The sequence below is a fragment of the Alosa pseudoharengus genome, unplaced genomic scaffold (assembly GCF_046254945.1).
Source record: "Alosa pseudoharengus isolate Yale_2024_CS ecotype anadromous, Long Island Sound unplaced genomic scaffold, YU_APseudo_1.1 YU_APseudo_1.1_scf_3, whole genome shotgun sequence".
NCBI classification, from domain to species: Eukaryota; Metazoa; Chordata; class Actinopteri; order Clupeiformes; family Clupeidae; genus Alosa; species Alosa pseudoharengus.
Genome location: NW_027468718.1, coordinates 26,057,472 through 26,076,016, shown reverse-complemented (window position 1 = coordinate 26,076,016; position 18,545 = coordinate 26,057,472). Strand labels below are relative to the sequence as shown.

Below are 18,545 nucleotides of genomic sequence, written 5' to 3'. Positions count from 1 at the left end.
ATTTATTCATCTTTTTTATCTTCGGGACTATAGATATAACTATATGTATCTTTCTCTCCACCTACCTTTTGTGTGTGTGTGTGTGTGTGTGTGTGTGTGTGTGTGTGTGTGTGTGTGTGTGTGTGTGTGTGTGTGTGTGTGTGTGTGTGTGTGTGATTATCTACTACAGGGACCGATGCACAGCTATCGGGAGGCCTTTGAGGAGCCAGACGGCGGGCTTGTGAGCCCGCCACCAACCTTTGGTGGTGAGGTGTTCCCCCAAACCCCTGCCTTTCCTGTCTCGCCACAAACCCCTTACTTCAACATGTGTAAGTTCCCCCGCCTGGAGGGAGAGGGCGCCGTTGAGCCGAGGGCTCGCTGTAGCAGTAGGGGATAGAGGGGAAAGTAGATTGTATCAGACACAGTAATGAGTATAAATCTAAATCAATTTTAATGAAAGCTGAGCTGTTTATTTTGTATTACCTTTTACTCAGTTTAACTGTATGGTTCAAATGATCAAATATCATTACAATAATGAAAATACTTGTAATATGTTACTGCAGTCTGCTCTTAGTAAGACTGCATTTTCCAACCGTTATTCTGAGCTTTGTTAGTGGGTTAACTGGGCTTTTCATACTTGAATATAAAATCTCTCTATTTTCTATTTTCAAACATTTTTCACATACTTTATATTAACACTCTGTCTATGGGCCAACAACAAAAAAGCACAACCATGAAGAAAAGTGATAAATCATGGTGCTTTACAACATGTCAAATGAGCCTTTTGGCGACAAGGAAACCAGAGAGAAACCGCATACACACCCACACGTGCACACCCACATACAGTACACACTTATACACTCATACAGGCTCAGACACCCCCCCCCCCTCTCTCTCTCTCTCTCTCTTTCACACACACACACACACACCAGTGTTTCCCATACATTGACTTATTTGTGGCGGCCCACCACAATATCAACACTGACCACTACACAATGATTTTCCATGTTGTACTATTTAAATGGGATGGAATTAGTTTATAGTAGAGCTATGTGCACCTTTGCACAGCCTCTCCTTGTATCTCAGCTACCTACATGCAGGTTTAAAGAAAACATTAACAATCCTGCAGTTGTTGGCATAAAAGTCGACTGGCTAAATTGTACTTAAATCTGCATCATAACCACCCTGCGCTAATTTATTAAAAACTGTTGCATTCAAGTTAATTCTGCAAACCTAGCACCATAAATAGAATTCAATTCTGTGGGAAACACTGCACACACACACTTACACAATTATACACTCATACAGACTCAGACACCCCCCCCCCCTCTGTCTCTCTCTCTCTCTCTCACACACACACACACACACACACACACACACACACACAGTGTGATTAGCCTTGTGTTGGCTCATAGACAGGCTCCCACTCTCAGGTCAGAAAGGATCCTAGCTCTCTGCTGCTCCCCAGGATTCCGCTTGCCTGCGAGCGGCTACATTTTGCCACCCTCATCAGTTTTCCATGCCGTGTGAACCCAGCTGCCTTGGGCCTCGTATATATATGCGAATGCACAGACACGCACAGCGAGTTATAGACACGAACACACATGCACACACGCACTCATTGAAGTTGTTAAAAAAAAAAAAAAACTATGCGGGTGTATTAGTCAGATGTCAAGCGCCACTTCTTACATTAGTTACCTCATCCACTCCTCCCAGTGTAAAAGTCTCATAAAAGTCCATAGACTCTGTACAGGGTTAAAATGCACAGACCCCCACTAAGCAAGGTTGTAGCTCTCACACTGGCCCTGTTTGTCTTGGAGCTGGCCCTGCATTCCTCTCTTCACTAGACACCTCCTTATTAACAGGGATTTAGACTGAAAGCAATGTGGTGAAAGTGTCCACATCTGTGCCCATTTGCGTCAAACCAAGAGGCCACAGTAAACCAGGGTTAGATTTTTTGAGTCCACACTGGTATTCTCAATCCTCCCAGAAATAGATGAGTGTTACCATCAGTGTTAATCCTGGTGCTGGAGAGGGGTGTCCCACTGTGTGTGTGTGTGTGTGTGTGTGTGTGGTTGCGTGTGTGGCCATGCGTGCATACATATGTGTGTGTGTGTGTGTGTGTGTGTGTGTGTGTGTTTGTGTGTGAGTATGTATGTGTGTGTGGTCTCTGGGGAGCAGCAGACAGCTCAGGCTATCCACTCTGCTGTGAGGCACCGTCAGCACTCGCCTGTCTACGCTGAAGCCCAGTTTAAAATGGCAGACAACATCAACGGCTCCCTCCTCCTGCAGCAAACTATAAAGGCCTTTAAAATGCCTCCCCCTGCCCCCTCCACACACACACTCTCTCTCTCTGCCTGTCAAAAAGGCATCTTAGGCTGTTGCCCAAACAAAGAATTGATTGGGATTCTTTGGTAAGTGGACAATGCACGTACTAGTCCCACTGTATGTCCAGCCATGTACTGTACTGTACTGTGCTGTGCTCTTCACTGTCTCCCACCCTCCCCCTTCCCTCCTCACCCACCAACCCACCCACTGCTGCTTCAGGTAACCGCTGCCCATGCCATTCCCTACCCTGCACTGCTTCACCAAGCATGCATGTGGACAGCAGCTCCCTCCGGACAACACTGGCTATCCTCCTCTGTGTCACAGTGTGCCTTTGACGAGGAGTCCATGCTATTGTTTCTAGAAGCTTCTGTTGTCTCTATGGGTGCTGTCCTCCACCTCACTGTGGCCATCTGTGTGTTCCCACTGTCACGTCAGTCTCATGGCATCTGCCATGCAGTGTGTACTGTATGTTACTGTTATATTTTACAGTGCTGATTTCAGCCATTGTTTTGAGTCTCCATTTAGGTTTCACTAAGTTGCTTATGTATTTGATTTGCTCCTTTGTGTGAGTATGTCATTTGTGTTTTTTAGTGAAAGTATTAAATATCTGCATGGTGTGCTCTACTCACTGAGTCTGTGCTCTGAAGTGGTTAAGTGTTGAATCTTCACACTTGCCAGAGTGCACTTGCATGGCCTAGCCACAGAGCATGAGACAGCAGCTACCCCTGCCTCCTAGCTGCAGTGTTCTTGTGTACATCCATCACCACCGTCATCCAAAGAGCTCAGACCGCGTGTCTACTGAGGGAATAGCACTTTGCAAACACTCACACTAGCTTCATCTGGTTGGCTTCAAGTAAACCGATCACATACTGTACTTAGAAGAAGCCCTCAGGTGGCCAAACATGACCAGACATGTTGATGTACAGTTGCTTCATCCTACTGAATATCGACCAGTGTTTCCTACAGAATTGAATTCTATTTGTGGTGGTAGGTTTGCAGAATTAACTCGAATGCAACAGTTTTTAACAAACTGATGATGATATGATTCTAACCAGATTTAAGCACAATTTAGTACAACCAGTAAAATCATTGTGTGGTGGTCAATGTTGATATTGTGGTGGGCCGCCACAAATAAGTCAATGTATGGGAAACACTGTCGATGGTGTGCTGTGTGGTTCCTCGCACATACTGGACGTACACTCACAGGTCTGGGCTCTTCCGGTCAGTGTGCTGTCTGCCCTGTGGAAGAGGGGCTGGAGTGCTGAAGCTAAAGCTCTATGTTTCCCCCACACAGGTCGCTCTCCCCCAGGACTGGCCAAAACGCCCCTGTCCTTCCTGGGCCTGAAGCCGCACAACCCAGCCGAGATCCTGCTCCACCAGACCGGCTCAGGTGAGATCCACACACACACACACACACACACACACACACACACACACACTGCCATTCCCACCCAGCCCTCCAGTCACCTTCCAGCTCAGTCCAGAGGCTGTTAGCAGAGCAGCCTCCCTCTGGAGGGCCATCAACGGCCAGTTATACCTCATAAAGAGAGACTAAAAATATCCCTTCACCCTTCCATATATCAAAACATGTTCTCTCGCTCTCTCTTTACCTCCCACCTCTCTGTCTCTCCTGCTCTCTCTCTTTAACAAGCATTTCTCTCTATTAAGCAGTGAGATCATAAGTGCTTGTAAATGGAGCGGGCATTCGCCTTTTCATATGCGGTTATATGGGCTGGGTTTTTAGTGGGGCAGGAATGCGTCTGAGGGGGGACTGATTTATGGCCCGTCCTGAGAGGCGTGCATGTACGAGCAGCCTTCAAAGGCACACCACTCCAGCTGGGCCTCCTATTTACACAGCCACCATCCGAACATGAGAGGGCCCCGGAATATCATTTCATAAATGAGCTCGATAAAGAGGTGCACTTGTTATTCGTCTCAGAGTGCTCCAAGACAGCATGTGGTGTTTGCTAAACTCAAGGAGTCACGAGAAATAGAATTGATTTTTTTCAAGGTAGAAAATCAGACAATGACCCGACCAACTCACAGAGGGCTTTTGCTGTTCAGCACACAAGTTTGTTTGATATTTTGCAACACCTTCTCTGTAAGCCAATGAAACATCTGCTTAAATATGCTGCAAATGGTGGTTATTAAAATGGAATGGCAGTGATTCCATTCCAAAGCACAGTGCAAGACTTGATAAAGAACAGGCACACCAAGACTAGATGTGTCCAAACAATGTGCTTTGGTATCTGACCTTCCTGGATTCCTCTTTTGGCTGTTCTTCTTAGTGTCTGGAGTGCTGTTTCTTTTCGGCTGTGTGCTCTGCTGTGTAGTGACATGTTGTGTTGTCTTTCTGGCGTTTCTACTCTGCTCCCTATGCTGTCAGACTCTGAGAGTCTCAGTGATGAGGAGGAAGGTAAGGGCACAGTAGGTCTGTCACAGCAAACTCATCATCCATTCCCCACCGTCCAGTGCTCTGACCCCCTCACGTCCACCTGCAACCCCCCTGCTCTCATGCCTGAACAAGTCAGATATGAACGCTGACTAGACTCATATACCCACTGCACACACACCCCACGGCTATTTCTTTGCTTCATGCAAACATTAAACAAGTGTTTCATGTTTGGGTCATTCCATTACAAACCCACTCAGTTCTTTGTATGGTCAAGTCTGTGTACATTTCCATACTAAACAATAGGTTACAAAACATGCTATTTGTTTAAAGGTCTTTTCCAGTTTATATGTTCTGAATTAAATCCTTTACATTTTGTTTTGGCATCAACACGGCCATTGCAAGCAAGTATGCCTTTCACTAAATCGTCAGGCCATCCCTTATACAGTTCTCTGTAAACACACTTCACAACACTCTGTTCAGTGAAACAGATGGTATGCATCGGGCCAACATTCAAAGCCGAGCTTTTAACTTTGACACAGGGGTCACATTCTGTTTAAGAGGAGAGTCATTTCTGTAGGACAGGTTGGACCTGATTACATTTATTGATTAAATGGAGGCAACAGAGCATTACAGCACCTCAGTTCAGGTAGAAAAACTGCAGAGAGGCTTTGAGACTATACATAATTCCTCTACATAGTTGTCTGACAAGTAAAAGCATAAAGGACAAATATTATGTTAGTATGAAATGCATAGCAATTCAGCACATATAATACAGAGCACTGCATTGTATAGTAGGGCAATTCCATGCAGAACGGTCACATCCATAACGCCAACTAAATGCCATGGCATTTGTATGATGCGAATGATTATGTGAAAAGTTTTTCATGTAAGGTCTACAACCAAGAAGAGTGAATGCTCAAATTTCAAGTAATCATCATTCACATCATACCATATCATGGCATTGTGTTGGCGTTATGGACGTGACAGTTTTGCATGGAATTGCCCAGTAACATTTCTCTTGTTACAACAAACATTTTACATATCACACCTTTTCTCAGTTTTCAGTGTCATGTCATGTCTTTGTCTCATCTCAGTCCTCTCATCTCAATATGAAGTAGTTTTTAACCTCAACTAGTCCCTCTGAAATAGAGGTGGCAGCTCTCTGTTGACATCCAGTATTTCTCTGTGGGTTTTCAGAGCCGCGCAGCTATGTGGAGTCTGTAGCGCGGACAGCGGCCCTCGGAGGAGGCCCAGCAGCCCAGCAGCCTCCTGTCCCCTCCAGCCATGAGCCGGACGGACCCGTCCGAGTGGCCACCCACTCTGGGCCCACACACGCCTTCAACGCCCCACTGTCCTCCAGCAGCCCCATCGAGAGCCCTGAAAGGTCAGTCCAAGCAGTAGGACAATCGTCTGAGTGGTACGGAAATTATGGTTGCACTTACTGTGCGGAGACAAAAAGTTATAACAAAAGACTTTCAGTAAGATTAAGTTGAACAATACAAACAAAATACAATTTTGTATTCAGATATAAACAGAATTTAATGGTGTTTGGTTTTATTGCTGTTTGTGCTTAGCTTAGTAAATATAAACACTCTTTTTCTCCCTGTCTCAGAGAGCACCCTCTGGCTGACAGCAGCGCGGGCCTGATCTCGTCCCCTCCAAGTGGCCTGGACTCTGGGTTCCGCTCGCAGCCGTCCGAGCAAAGCGCCTCCCGCACCCCAACTCCCTTCTACCCTGCCTCCAGCAGCCTGTCCGGCAGCTACATGACCCCTGACCTCAGCCCCTCCCTGCCCGAGAGCACCCATACTAGCCTCCCCGGCCTCCAGCCGGCCCCTACGAGCCCTGGCACCCTGCACCGGGCCATGGCCCCCGACGCGCCCCCCAGCCCCAGCCTCCAGCGCCGCCTGCCCAGCCACGGCAGCCCCATCCTCGGCCGCCAGCCCTCTCCGGCTAACGGCATTATCCAGCCCGGCTTCGGGGCGGGCAGCCAGGTCCTGGGTCACTACCCCACTGTGTCCACGGCCACGCAGAGCAGCCCAATGCTGAACAGGCAACCACCGGTCAGCCAGGGCACCCAGAGCAGCCCCATCCTCAGCCGGCAGTCGCCATACAGCCAGCCCGTCCAGAGCAGCCCGGTGCTGAACAGGCAACCGTCCATTGGCCAGGCCACGCAGACGCAGGGCAGCCCGGTGCTCAGCCGCCAGCCGTCCATCGGCCAGCCGGCTCAGAGCAGCCCTGTGCTGTCCAGGCAGCCTTCCCTCACCCACCCCGCGCAGCAGGGCAGCCCTGTGCTGGGCCGACACCCGTCCATCGGCCAGGTGACCCAGGGAAGCCCCAGCCTGGACCGCCACCCCATGTACAGCGGCTACACCACTCCAGACGAGAGGCACGGCGCCCTGTCCCGCCAGAGCAGCTCCTCCGGGTACCACCCGCCCTCCACCCCGTCCTTCCCGCTCTCGCCCGCCGGCTACATCGAGGGCGCCGGCTTCCGGCAGGGCAGCCCGGCTCCGCCGCTGCAGCCCCAGCTGCCCGAGAAACGACGCATGTCCAGCGGCGAGCGGCCCAACGGCGCCCTGTCCTACGGCACCCTCAACGGGAAGATGGCCTCGCCCGTGTCCAGCGGGGGCAGCACGCCAAACGTGCAGTTCTTCCACACCCTTCCCGACTTCTCCAAGCTCGCCATGTGCGGTGAGGCTTCGCCAAATGATGGTCGCACAGCATGTGCACATGTTTTTCCTATTTTTCCTATAAATGTACTGCAGTTTGATGTGATGAAATAATTGGCCGTCTGGCTGTAGATACAGCTGTGACTTCAGAGTCGAGCCAGACAGCATGTTTGTAAAGCTACCTAAGGTGACAGAGTTAGCACTCCGGCAAGACTTTAATTGCAAGTTCGTGTTACACACATAAAGTATATTTTAGCAAAGATGTATTTTGACCTTTGTGAGAAGAGGCTAGCTGTCAGATGTATCAACTATGTCTGTTACTTAAATGAGACATACTGAAACAGATCTTAAGAACCGTGGGAAGCAGGGCCATTCATCACTGCTCTGATCTAAGCCGAACTCACTCTCTTTTCAGATGGGAGTCCAGAGACCAGGTTGAATGTAAAGTTCGTCCAGGACACGTCCAAGTACTGGTATAAGCCAGACATATCCCGAGAGCAAGGTGAGGTGCCAGGGGGGGCTTATTTATCTCTGTGTGGAGCGGGTGGATGGGGGTGTGTGGTCACGTAAACACTCAAACATACACTAACTGACCTCCGGTGTGAGCTTTTAGTTGGAGGTCAGCGCCTGTTGGCCCTTCCATTTGTTTCTCCTCAGAGCTCTTATTGGATTAGATCATCTACACTGGAGATAGCTCTAAACACAAGCACATGTAGCTCCACCATCACATCACACACCACACGCCATATGTACTTAGTTAGGCTCTGTGGACATCTGCCTCTCGCTAGAGTCCCCCCCCCCCCACACACACACACACACACACACACACACACAATCACTTTTTACTGAAAGAGCTGAAGCCATAATGAGGACAAATAAACCTTTTTATGGAGAGTCTTTCTGCCCTCACCCCTCTACTTTAATCGCCACAGACGCACAGCAACAATTAGTTAACAGATTTGTAGCTCTAAACTATACTGCCATCATCCGCTGGTGCCAATGTGTCTGTTCCTGTGTCTTGTGCCTGTGCAGCGATCGGCGTGCTGAAGGACAGAGAGCCAGGGGCGTTCATCATCCGTGACAGCCACTCGTTCAGAGGAGCCTACGGCCTGGCAATGAAGGTGGCCTCCCCGCCTCCCACTGTGCAGCCCAATAAGAAAGGTTTGGCATGATAATTTACACACATACGCACACACACACACGCACGCACACACACACACACACACACACACACACACACACACACACACACACACACACACACACACACACACACACACACACACACGCACACACACACACACACACACGCACACACACACGCACACACACACACACACACAGAACAGTCCAGGTCTGTGCTATCGTGCTCTTCTGGAAAAGTAGTGTTCTCTCTCCTGTGAGATCTGATGAGTTCACAGTCAGACACACCAGTCAGCCAACGACCACACCCTTCCCTCTCCAAAAGAACCTCTTGACAGGCAACATGACCCCTGCCTAAGCCGTAATCCTGTTTTCACCACACTATCTACGGGCAAAGTCTATTAACAGCACCTCTCAACAGATACTTAGCTGTGTTTAATGTCTTCTGATGGCCTGGTGAAAACAGAGTATTAGGCAAAAAGAGAGAAATGCCTCTATCAACAGGCCTGGCTCTTGGCTGCTCATGAGAACATTGCATTCACAGCACATTTGAATGGGCCTTGGGAGGATAATTATGATCAGTGCATCGATGGTTTGCAGATTGCTTTCATTAGCAGCTGCCCCGCAGGGTTTTGGGGGAGGGGGAGTAGGAGGGAGGGTGATGCTGGAACGCGTCCACCTATGCTGAAGTGCACGCTCACATGGGGACGCGTTGAAAAGCCCGCACGTGATCTCAGATCCTCGTCTGCCCCAGGCAGCGTCACAAGTTCACTCAACACTCACGCGCTCATTTCAGGGCTGACACCAAGTCTGCACACAGAGCAGAACACATCAGATGTTGAAGAGCCCCCCCCCCCCCAAATTCTATCAACTTTTATATCACTTTGTGTGAGTGTGCGTCGTTTGCTTAAGTGCCGTATTTTACGAGATCTGTCTTTGTGTTTGTCTCACGCAGCCGGTGACGTCACTAATGAGCTGGTGCGCCACTTCCTCATTGAGACGAGTCCAAAGGGCGTAAAGCTGAAGGGCTGTCCCAACGAGCCCTACTTCGGTGAGTAACAGTAACAGTAACAGTCATCATCACAGCCTCCGCAAACACACAAATCAACACATAGTAAAACCAAGAGTCCACTAACAATACTACTGACGTATGGAGAAGTAAGAAAGGCCACATGTACTGTATGATTGAAGATGTTAAGGACTGGTACTGAAGCGCACAGCCCTCATGAGATTATTGAAGTAGACAGCCATGTTGACAATGACTGCTATAATAAAAGTCTCCAGTGAATCCCCCCCTTCTCCTGGGCCCTCCTTTGAATGACCAAGTGATCTGAGCTACTCTAGACCACAGTCCATAAAGCCCCCTAATTATAGTATGAAATAAGTTAAAAGTCATTTAAGTCTGGCTCAAATGTTCTCCCTTCTAATTTCATCTGCTCGCTGCATTACAAGCATGGGAGCTTGTCAGTTCAATGGACAAGGAGGCCTCCTCTCATTTATCACATGCTCCATCAGAAACTGAGAGAGAGAGAGAGAGAGAGCAGGAAAAAAGCAACCCATGGACCAGAAGGGGCTGCTTACATAAGGTCTCACACATCCTGTTCGAGTGACCAATTGCGTAACGGCGTATCTTTGTTGTTAAAAAGAGCGTTTCTGTTGGAAAGTGGTGGGAGGTATGGGAGCGCTGGCCAGTCCGTTATCTCATCTTGGCTTGTGTGGAGGTTAAATTTAGAGCTATCTGCACTGTTCCCCATGAATTGATGAGTGAGGCGTCTCGGTTTAAAAGGCTGCTCCTCTTACCCGCACACTGCCAAGACTCCCATAGGGCCATGGCGTTAAGCCCATTAATATATTTAGGGAGGCCCTGGCAGGGTGGCCGTCGCTCGCTTTGATCCATTAATGAATGCGGTGAAGGATATTGCGCTCGGAGACATTGAACTCTGCCCCGACAGAGTGCTGACAATCACTTCCATACTTTCAATGACAATAGTTCTCATATCGCCCAGATGTGCCGTCCTCCTTTCGAAGCCTGTGCAGCAGACCGTCACTTGCATTGGGCCGGAGGGACTCGGTAGGCCTCTTGGCCCAGCGAGCTGAAGCCATATAGCATTTTATCCAAACAGCCACACATACTCCCCAACACCCCAAGCTCTGCTCCATCCGTTCCAGATCACCTTTCTTTTCTTTTCCCATAACATACATCTGAGATCTTGGCCAAGGAAGGTGTTTCCAAAACACACAACAGGTCACTATAGAGACCAAACGCACCAGTGTTGTAATTCCAACCTACATCACTGGGAAATACTGTACACTCTTGCCGTTTGTAGCAGGACAGTCTCCTAGGGTGGCAGGCCCCACAGACGTCTCATATGTGGGGATAATATAACATCATTGTTTTCCATTTGGAGATGGTTTACTGTAAGTGTGAGCTTGGCTTTTGCCTGCTTTACATTAACCCTGGCGTTCTCGTGTGTGTGTGTGTGTGTGTGTGTGTGTGTGTACGTGTGCACACAGGATGCTTGTCAGCACTGGTCTATCAGCACTCGATTACCCCACTGGCACTGCCCTGCAAACTGGTCATACCTACCAGAGGTAAGATACCATTGAGTCCTCATCTGTTTTCTACATACTGTACTCAGTGTACTGCATGCGTGTGTGTGTGTGTGTGTGTGTGTGTGTGTGTGTGTGTGTGTGTGTGAATATGAATATGAGTGAGAGTGATTTAAGAGTGATTTACCCCCTGCCATGCGTAGCCTCTCTGGCCTGTACAGCAGCTGTGCTGTTTTAATCCTGCCCGTATGCCCTCACACACACCCGTAAACCCGGCCGCCGACCCTACGTCACTCCTTGCCCTTCCTCACTGGGCCTGCCGAGTTCCATGCTCGTGTCAGGAGAGCAAGAGGGAGAGAGTTGACCCCTGATGGAAGCCCCAGCACATTCCTGCCCTCCCCAAACACTCCCCACAGGCGTGCCAATTCCCAGCAGGGCGAGAATTCCCCCGTAGAGAGTGACACTGTGCACCCAGATTCCCACAGGAAGCATCCTCACACAACCTTTGACACTTTCTAACCTATGCACCTTTTCTCTCTCTCTCTCTCTCTCTCTCTCTGTGTGTGTGTGTGTGTGTGTGTGTGTGTGTGTGTGTGTGTGTGTGTGTGTGTTTTGACCAGATCCTAATGATGAGGCCCCGGAGATAGCGACACCAACAAACCCTGCAACAGAGCTCCTCAAACAGGGAGCAGGTAAGAGGAGACAATGATTGATTGAGTGCCATTGGCCTTCCAAGGGTAATAAAGGTCATGGTGTGAGAGACTTCATCCTCTTCATCTGCTCTCATTCAGTCCCAGCTTCAGGGTCCACACATTCCTTTAGCCTCTTTATCATTTGTGAGCTAGTGACACACATCATTGAGGCCTGATCTCCATCAAATTCAGGTTATCGACCCAGTTTACTTGGACATCAATACAGCACTAATGAAAGTATACAGGTCTTAGTCTAATGTATACTTTCTGAGTCTGATTCCTACAGTGTTTTCCATATTTCACTATTTAATTTATTGTTTCCTTCACTGTGTATACAAAATCTGACACCACCCATTCCATGTTTTCTTCCACTTTGATGGTCACTCCCAAGTGACTATAGGGCAGAAGGCTCCTACTGAATCCCATGGTAAACTACGTGTTGATTTGCTTTCGTTTTGAGAACCTGTTTTGGTCTTGTGCGTCTTCGACTTTGACTGCAGCATCCCAGTCCAGACAATGCCTTCTTACACTATGCCAGTGCAAACTACTCTGACCTATGCGCATGTGTGTGTGTGTGTGTATGTGTATGTGTGTGATTAGTGTGTGTGTGCCTTCATTTGTATCGCCTGTTAACAAACCCAAACCTTTGAAGCTCCGTTTCCTCACTAAACCAGAGACTGCTGCCATTGCCTTTCGTCCTTTCAGATTGTTTGGAAGGCCATGGTTGTCTTATGGAAAGAAAGCTCTTTCCTGTCTGTCTCCTGATGGCATGTCCTCAAACTGAAAGCACAGAAATAAAATTGCTTTGCATGTATATTGCAGATACGAGTGTCCAAGTTAAAGATGGAAATAAAATAAAAACAAAGGGATAATGATCCTTTAAACTGCTAGCTATGTATAGGACAAAATATCAGCAGTATTAATCTGAATTGTGAGGAATTTCTAAATGATTCATTGCATACACCATGCTACTTAGTGAATTGTGCAAGTGACATTATCCTGGATTTAGTTTTCTATGTTTTTGATAAATAGTTTTCTGCATTGATTTTCTTAGCCTGCAACGTCCTGTATATCAACTCTGTGGAGATGGAGTCCCTGACTGGACCCCAGGCCATCGCTAAGGCCATCTCTGAGACGCTGGCAGCCGGCCCTGCCCCCACCGCCACCATCGTCCACTTCAAGGTGTCCACCCAGGGCATCACTCTGACCGACAACCAGAGAAAGTGAGTGCTATGGCCTCTCCTCAAAATACTCTCCAGGCTCTTTATTTTCTTTCCTCCCTGCGTCTTTTTAATTCTTCCCTCCCACGCATGGTCACTTCCTGGTCACTTAGCCTCATCCTCGTGTAGCACATGACAGTGCCTTCACTCCTCTGATGCCCTTTTCCTTTCCTTCAGGCTTTTCTTCAGGAGACACTACCCTATCAACACAGTCACCTTCTGCAACACTGACCCACAGGAGAGAAAGTGAGTATTGGGGATTTTAAACTCTCACAGCCCATTGGTATTAAAGAGACATGCACTTTCTGACCATTGGTTGTTTTTACATCTGTAGGTGGAACAAACCTGAGGGGGGCACTGCAAAGTAAGTACCCTGCTTATTCTACACTGCTCACAGGCATTGTTCATGTTTAATGTATTTTAGGAAGCAATATCCCAATTTTAGGAGATCAGTACATTCTCCCCTGGGGCTCGTATCCAAACTCCACCCATGTGTGCCATTTCTCCTTTCCTCTCTTTCTCTCCCTCTCTCCCTTAATATCTCTCTCTCTCTCTCTCTCTCTCTCTCTCTCTCTCTCTCTCTCTCTCTCTCTCCTTCTCTCTGTCATCCTCTGCACACTGTACGTTCCCCTGAGCCCGTCCCAGCACAGGCTTCCTCCTCCCCTCCGCACTGTGGGGCATGTGATTCCCATCATGGCTCAGTTCAGTCCAGTCCAGTCCAGGCACAGAATGAAAGGGCTCCCCTCCCCTCTGAGCGCGCTCATTAAACGCTGCGCGGGGCTGATGCGATGGGCAGATACGGGCTGTAGGAAGGAGAGATGAATAGATTGGGCAGAGGATGAAAGCCGCTGACTCACAGGGAGTGGGATTCTCCGGCTGAGCCGGGATAGCGCTGCATGCGGCTCCTAGGGTCGAGGCTCATTGTTGAAGTGCTACACAAGAGAACGTTATTATGGTGGCGCTGCGATCTGAGCTCGGGGGTGCTTATGAGTGTTACAGTAGTATTTGATGTCAGCGTGAGACTACAGTTAGATTATTGCTATGTAACTATTTACCCATTTAGATTAGATCAATGGTGTCATTTTACACAGTAACCCCTTGCTTTTCTTCAAAGTCACAGACATTTGGTCTCATTCAACTTCACTGTGTTGGTGCACTGCAAGACCTGTCCAAAGCAAAGGGACTATAAGTAGATCATTGTGTGGACCATGGCGTAGCTTTTTTGAGTGTGTTGCGTGTGAGAGGGTTTTGTTCATGTAAATACAGCTCTGTTTGGGATCAGTGCTGTTAGATAGTACAGCTGTTTCCCTCAAAGCCATTCGGCCTATACAGCAGGGCACTTCCTGCTTTGTTGTTATCTATTTTGCATCATTTTCTATTAGTTTGTGGGTATAAGCTTTTACAATATTGAGAAGGAATTCAATGTGAACTCATTTGAAATACACGTCTTGCTTGTTCATGAGAGAGTCAATTGTTTGTTTGTGCTTTCAGGTTTTTTGGGTTTGTGGCCAGGAAGCAAGGAAGCACAACAGACAACGTCAGTCACCTCTTCGCCGAGATGGACCCTGACCAGCCCGCCACTGCCATTGTCAACTTTGTATCCAAAGTGATGATGAGCTCCCATAAACGATGATCTGCTCTTGGGGTGGAAATGATTTCCTTTTTTCTTCACCCCAGAGGACACTTAATTTCATGCCTTTGATTTCGTTCTTTTCTTTCGTTCTTTTTCTTTTTTGATTGTGTTATTGTGTGCATATATGGTATGTGTGAGAGTGCATGGATGCGTTTGGTGTTTGTGCTGTTTTTGGGAAGGCTTCGGGAGTTGACTGAGACGGGGACAGTGGAAGTGCAGAGTGGGGGTGTGGTTGTGTCATGTGCATGGTGAGGAGGTGAGCTAACACTTCACCTCAAGAAGGGGTGACAAAAAAAAATTGACAGAGGAGGTTATGCTGAAGAAAAGCTAATTCTAGAGGGAAGACAGTGAGGTCTGAGATCTGGCTTTTGGATTGATCTACCAAAGATAAAGCAGTCAGGATGAATATGTAATTATTGAGGAGTCCTTTATTTTGTAAAAATAAGGCTCTGTAATCACAGATGGTCTGTGTTTCATTTTGTTTTTCTATACACATTCATTGATACTGTCTATAGTTTGATTTCATGAAGAGTGCACGTATGCACCTATTGATTATAATTTTGTCTTTCTTGTTTGAGATGTACTTACCCTGTTGTTGAACTAAGGTGGGAGCTATGCAGGCTTGTGGATTTCAAAGGGCTTCTCTGTACAAAGAAAAAAAAACAGACCAAACTGTTATAATCAAATACACTGTGGTCCAAATTCCACTTTGTTTTTTTTCCATCTTATCTATTTCTTCTATTACTTTTATTTGTTTGTGGGCATTTCTGATAATGCCATTGAAGTCTTATTCTAGTCAATCCTTGAGCACCTAGATTTCAGTGGACGTGGAGCCTGATGGTTCAGCACTGCTCCATGTCAGTGGACAGGGCAGGGGAGGGGGGGGTCAGGGCACGGTGACAGGATCCGACTGGCCTGTCACTCCGCCGCTCCACCTCAGCCTCCACCTCAACTCCACACTGTGGCTACTCTTCTGGGGCGTCCCACTCGAACCTTTGAGCACACTGGAGGAGGCTCCCAGGCTGGGATGTTTGCACTGTTCAGCATGTTCTAGTCCACACATAGCCTCCAGCTATCCACCTCACGCTCACCTCAGCCCTCTGTCTGTCTGCTACTGTGTGGACATGAGTGTGTTTGTGTGTCTGTGTGTGTGTGTGTGTGTCTCACTCTCAACGGTGGCATTTGTTTATGTCACGGACCATGAGAGATAGCAGTCCAGAGAGATGGGACCTGCACCTGCTGTTGACCCCACCAGCTGCATCCTCTGTCTGTCTGTCTGTCTGTCCCCCCATTGACTACTTCTCTCCAGTAGTTCACTCTCTGGCTTCTCCCTACAAGTCTCACAGGCACCTGACAATGACTTTTGTAGTACTAAAGTAGCTTCAAATCACTACGCTGCTGCAGGCCTTACTTTTAAAAGACAAAATAAAAAAAAATACAAACACACAGACATCATACCCTAAAGTAAGCTATATATATATGAAAAACTTTAAGAAGTGACTCTACTAAAATATTTATTGTTTTATTTTTGTGTGTTTTGTTTGTTTTTTTGCTATGTTGCTCTATGTTAACTCATATATACATATTATATATTGTATAGTCTACATAAAAATTACTGACGGAATGAAAAAAAGTACTCTGTATTTTCGCTAAGGTTTCAAAATCATTGCATTTTAAAGCATTCACTTGCATAAGATGTAAAATGTATGTATTCTAAATCTTATCATGTTTTGAATATTTTCCTTTGGTGTTACACTTGCGTCAGACTTTTGCTCATTAGGCTGAAGTATGCTTCTAAGGAGAGACTGTGGTAGAGGGAAGAAAGAGTATTGTTTGTAAAAAAAAAAAAAAAAAGGAAAAAAATAACAATGAAATGTTAAATGCTGTCGGTGTTGAGGCTCTTGTATCAACAGAAAATATCTGAGGACTCATTTGAGTAGGCAAATCAGTGGAAGAAACACAAGATAAAGGCTACAGTTTTATTATTGTCAATTTCTTTTTTATCCTCTGTCTCTTGACTCACCTGCAAATAATGGCCAATGCCAATACATATAGTGCCCAAGAAGCCACCCCAGTTTGCCACATTTAAATGAAAGTATTTTGTTAGCTGCTGCCATCCTGTGGTGTAGTGAAATATTGCCACCATTTAGACCAGTCACATTATACTTACACTGTCCTCCTGATATCTACTACAGTGTTTTAGCTGTTATTTCTAATATACAACCCTTATAGAAGTAAAAAGTAATGGCTAATATTTTAGCTTTCCAGTGACCATTGCATTTAGTGGTTTAAGATATATTACAAAGGTCAGAAATAAATGAAGAGGTGTGTTTCATCAATCAATTATGTTGTGGTAAATGACCACCTCCCACAAGTGCATGTGTAAATACTTTGTTTCTCGCCAAAGATTCATCTCTTGCGTGTGCTTTCATTTGGTTTTAGATCACGCTGTCCTTTCTTTTAATATCCAGAAACATGCCATCTTAATGATGATGCAATGTCCTATTCTTAATATGAAGTCACTTATTTGGGAGGGCATCAGGCATCAACAGACCCTTTCCTGAGGTGTATAGTATGTTTTAGACTTACAGTTCTACTCAAATAATGTTTTGCTAAGCACTTACTTACTTCTGGTAATATTAAAGAAGAATATTATAAGAAATCAAAAACACAACGCAGCAGCTTTGCTATTTCACTACTCTGAATTACACTTATATCATTTTGAAATTAAAATGCACAAAAATATGTTTTAGAATGTGCGAGCACCAGTAGCTTGTTCAGACATATTTAAAATTGGGTAATGACTGCATTGTAAACTACATTTCTTATTTATTCTGTTGTCCAACTCGCCACCGATATTGATTGACTACAGGACAGAACAAAATAGCTCATGTTTGTTGTATTGATATTTTTTTCTGATATAATACATGTCAGGAGATAGACAGGAACCTTCAACCATATAATGTTGATACCTATGACAGTGGTTTGTGTACTTTTGAAAGTGTTGTGTCCTTTTAAACATGTCCACATATGGACTAGCTTTTGAACTAGACTGTGTGAATGTGCTTCTTGCTGTACAGACCATGTATTTTTATTTCCCTCATGTATGGCTTCTTTATTTTCAAACACATGTTAAAGAGCAATACAAATAAGTTACATTAAAATATACTGTTGCTTGAAATTATACCTTTCATTTTGTCTACTTGCAAACCGCAATACTTATTAAACTGCACTGATGTCACAAACAAGATAGAGATTGACTAGGCTATTATTTAATTACAGAGAATGTTACACTCATTCTCAAAGAACATACAGGACACAAACACACACACTGAAAGATGCTGAATCGGAGGCATCAATAATGTTATAACTGATCCATGAAAGAGAGATTTGTACTGTAAGGTACATTAAGTATCAAGTACAAATAAATGGCTACAACCAAGGACATCATTTGAGTCCTAGCTGAGGAATTTCATATGCTGGATGGCTATTATATCCAGAATGAATAGGGGTCTGGTGCAACTTTCTATGGAGCTATCTAACACCCAATTACCCTTCTCTTTGGAGGGGGTAAGCTACTGCTAATGGATAAAGGCATGTTAGAAAGGCCTATGTTGATGCTGCTTCAAAACTATGAGCTATCATTTACTACTACTGTTATTTGCAAGTCCATTGAAATAAAAATTGTTGAATGCCTTGTTAGGTTTGATGAACATGAATGAGACTGGGCTTTCTCAAGGTACGCTATAATTTGCCAGCAATGTGCAGTCACTAAATCAGAATCCATGGAGCTGATTTCTAAAGTCAGCCTAATTTCTTGGCTGCAGTGAACTATGAATTCATGGCGGCGTGATGTTGGGTATTATGTAGTAATCATAAGAAGTCTATGGTAGTAATCAATGGATTAATTCCACATGGTCATACAACTAGCCATTTTGT

General features: G+C 46.2%; 1 protein-coding gene across 7 annotated transcripts in view; it reads left to right on the top strand.

The window, feature by feature from the left end:
• tns1b (tensin 1b) overlaps positions 1–17,790 on the top strand; it is a 171,184-nt gene extending 153,394 nt beyond the window's left edge. For 4 of the 7 annotated variants that reach the window (XM_076263731.1, XM_076263736.1, XM_076263732.1 and 1 more), the window contains 14 exons: positions 170–308; positions 3,602–3,697; positions 5,900–6,086; positions 6,315–7,390; positions 7,784–7,870; positions 8,401–8,529; positions 9,467–9,562; positions 11,026–11,103; positions 11,682–11,753; positions 12,145–12,180; positions 12,808–12,976; positions 13,151–13,219; positions 13,308–13,337; positions 14,465–17,790. In XM_076263731.1, the coding sequence (XP_076119846.1) occupies positions 170–308; positions 3,602–3,697; positions 5,900–6,086; positions 6,315–7,390; positions 7,784–7,870; positions 8,401–8,529; positions 9,467–9,562; positions 11,026–11,103; positions 11,682–11,753; positions 12,145–12,180; positions 12,808–12,976; positions 13,151–13,219; positions 13,308–13,337; positions 14,465–14,606 (2,406 nt within the window). In that variant the 3' untranslated portion in view covers positions 14,607–17,790. The remainder of the gene's footprint in view (positions 1–169; positions 309–3,601; positions 3,698–5,899; positions 6,087–6,314; positions 7,391–7,783; positions 7,871–8,400; positions 8,530–9,466; positions 9,563–11,025; positions 11,104–11,681; positions 11,754–12,144; positions 12,181–12,807; positions 12,977–13,150; positions 13,220–13,307; positions 13,338–14,464) is intronic. The other 3 variants (XM_076263734.1, XM_076263733.1, XM_076263738.1) reach the window with 3 other exon arrangements.
• The last annotated feature ends 755 nt before the right edge of the window (positions 17,791–18,545 follow it).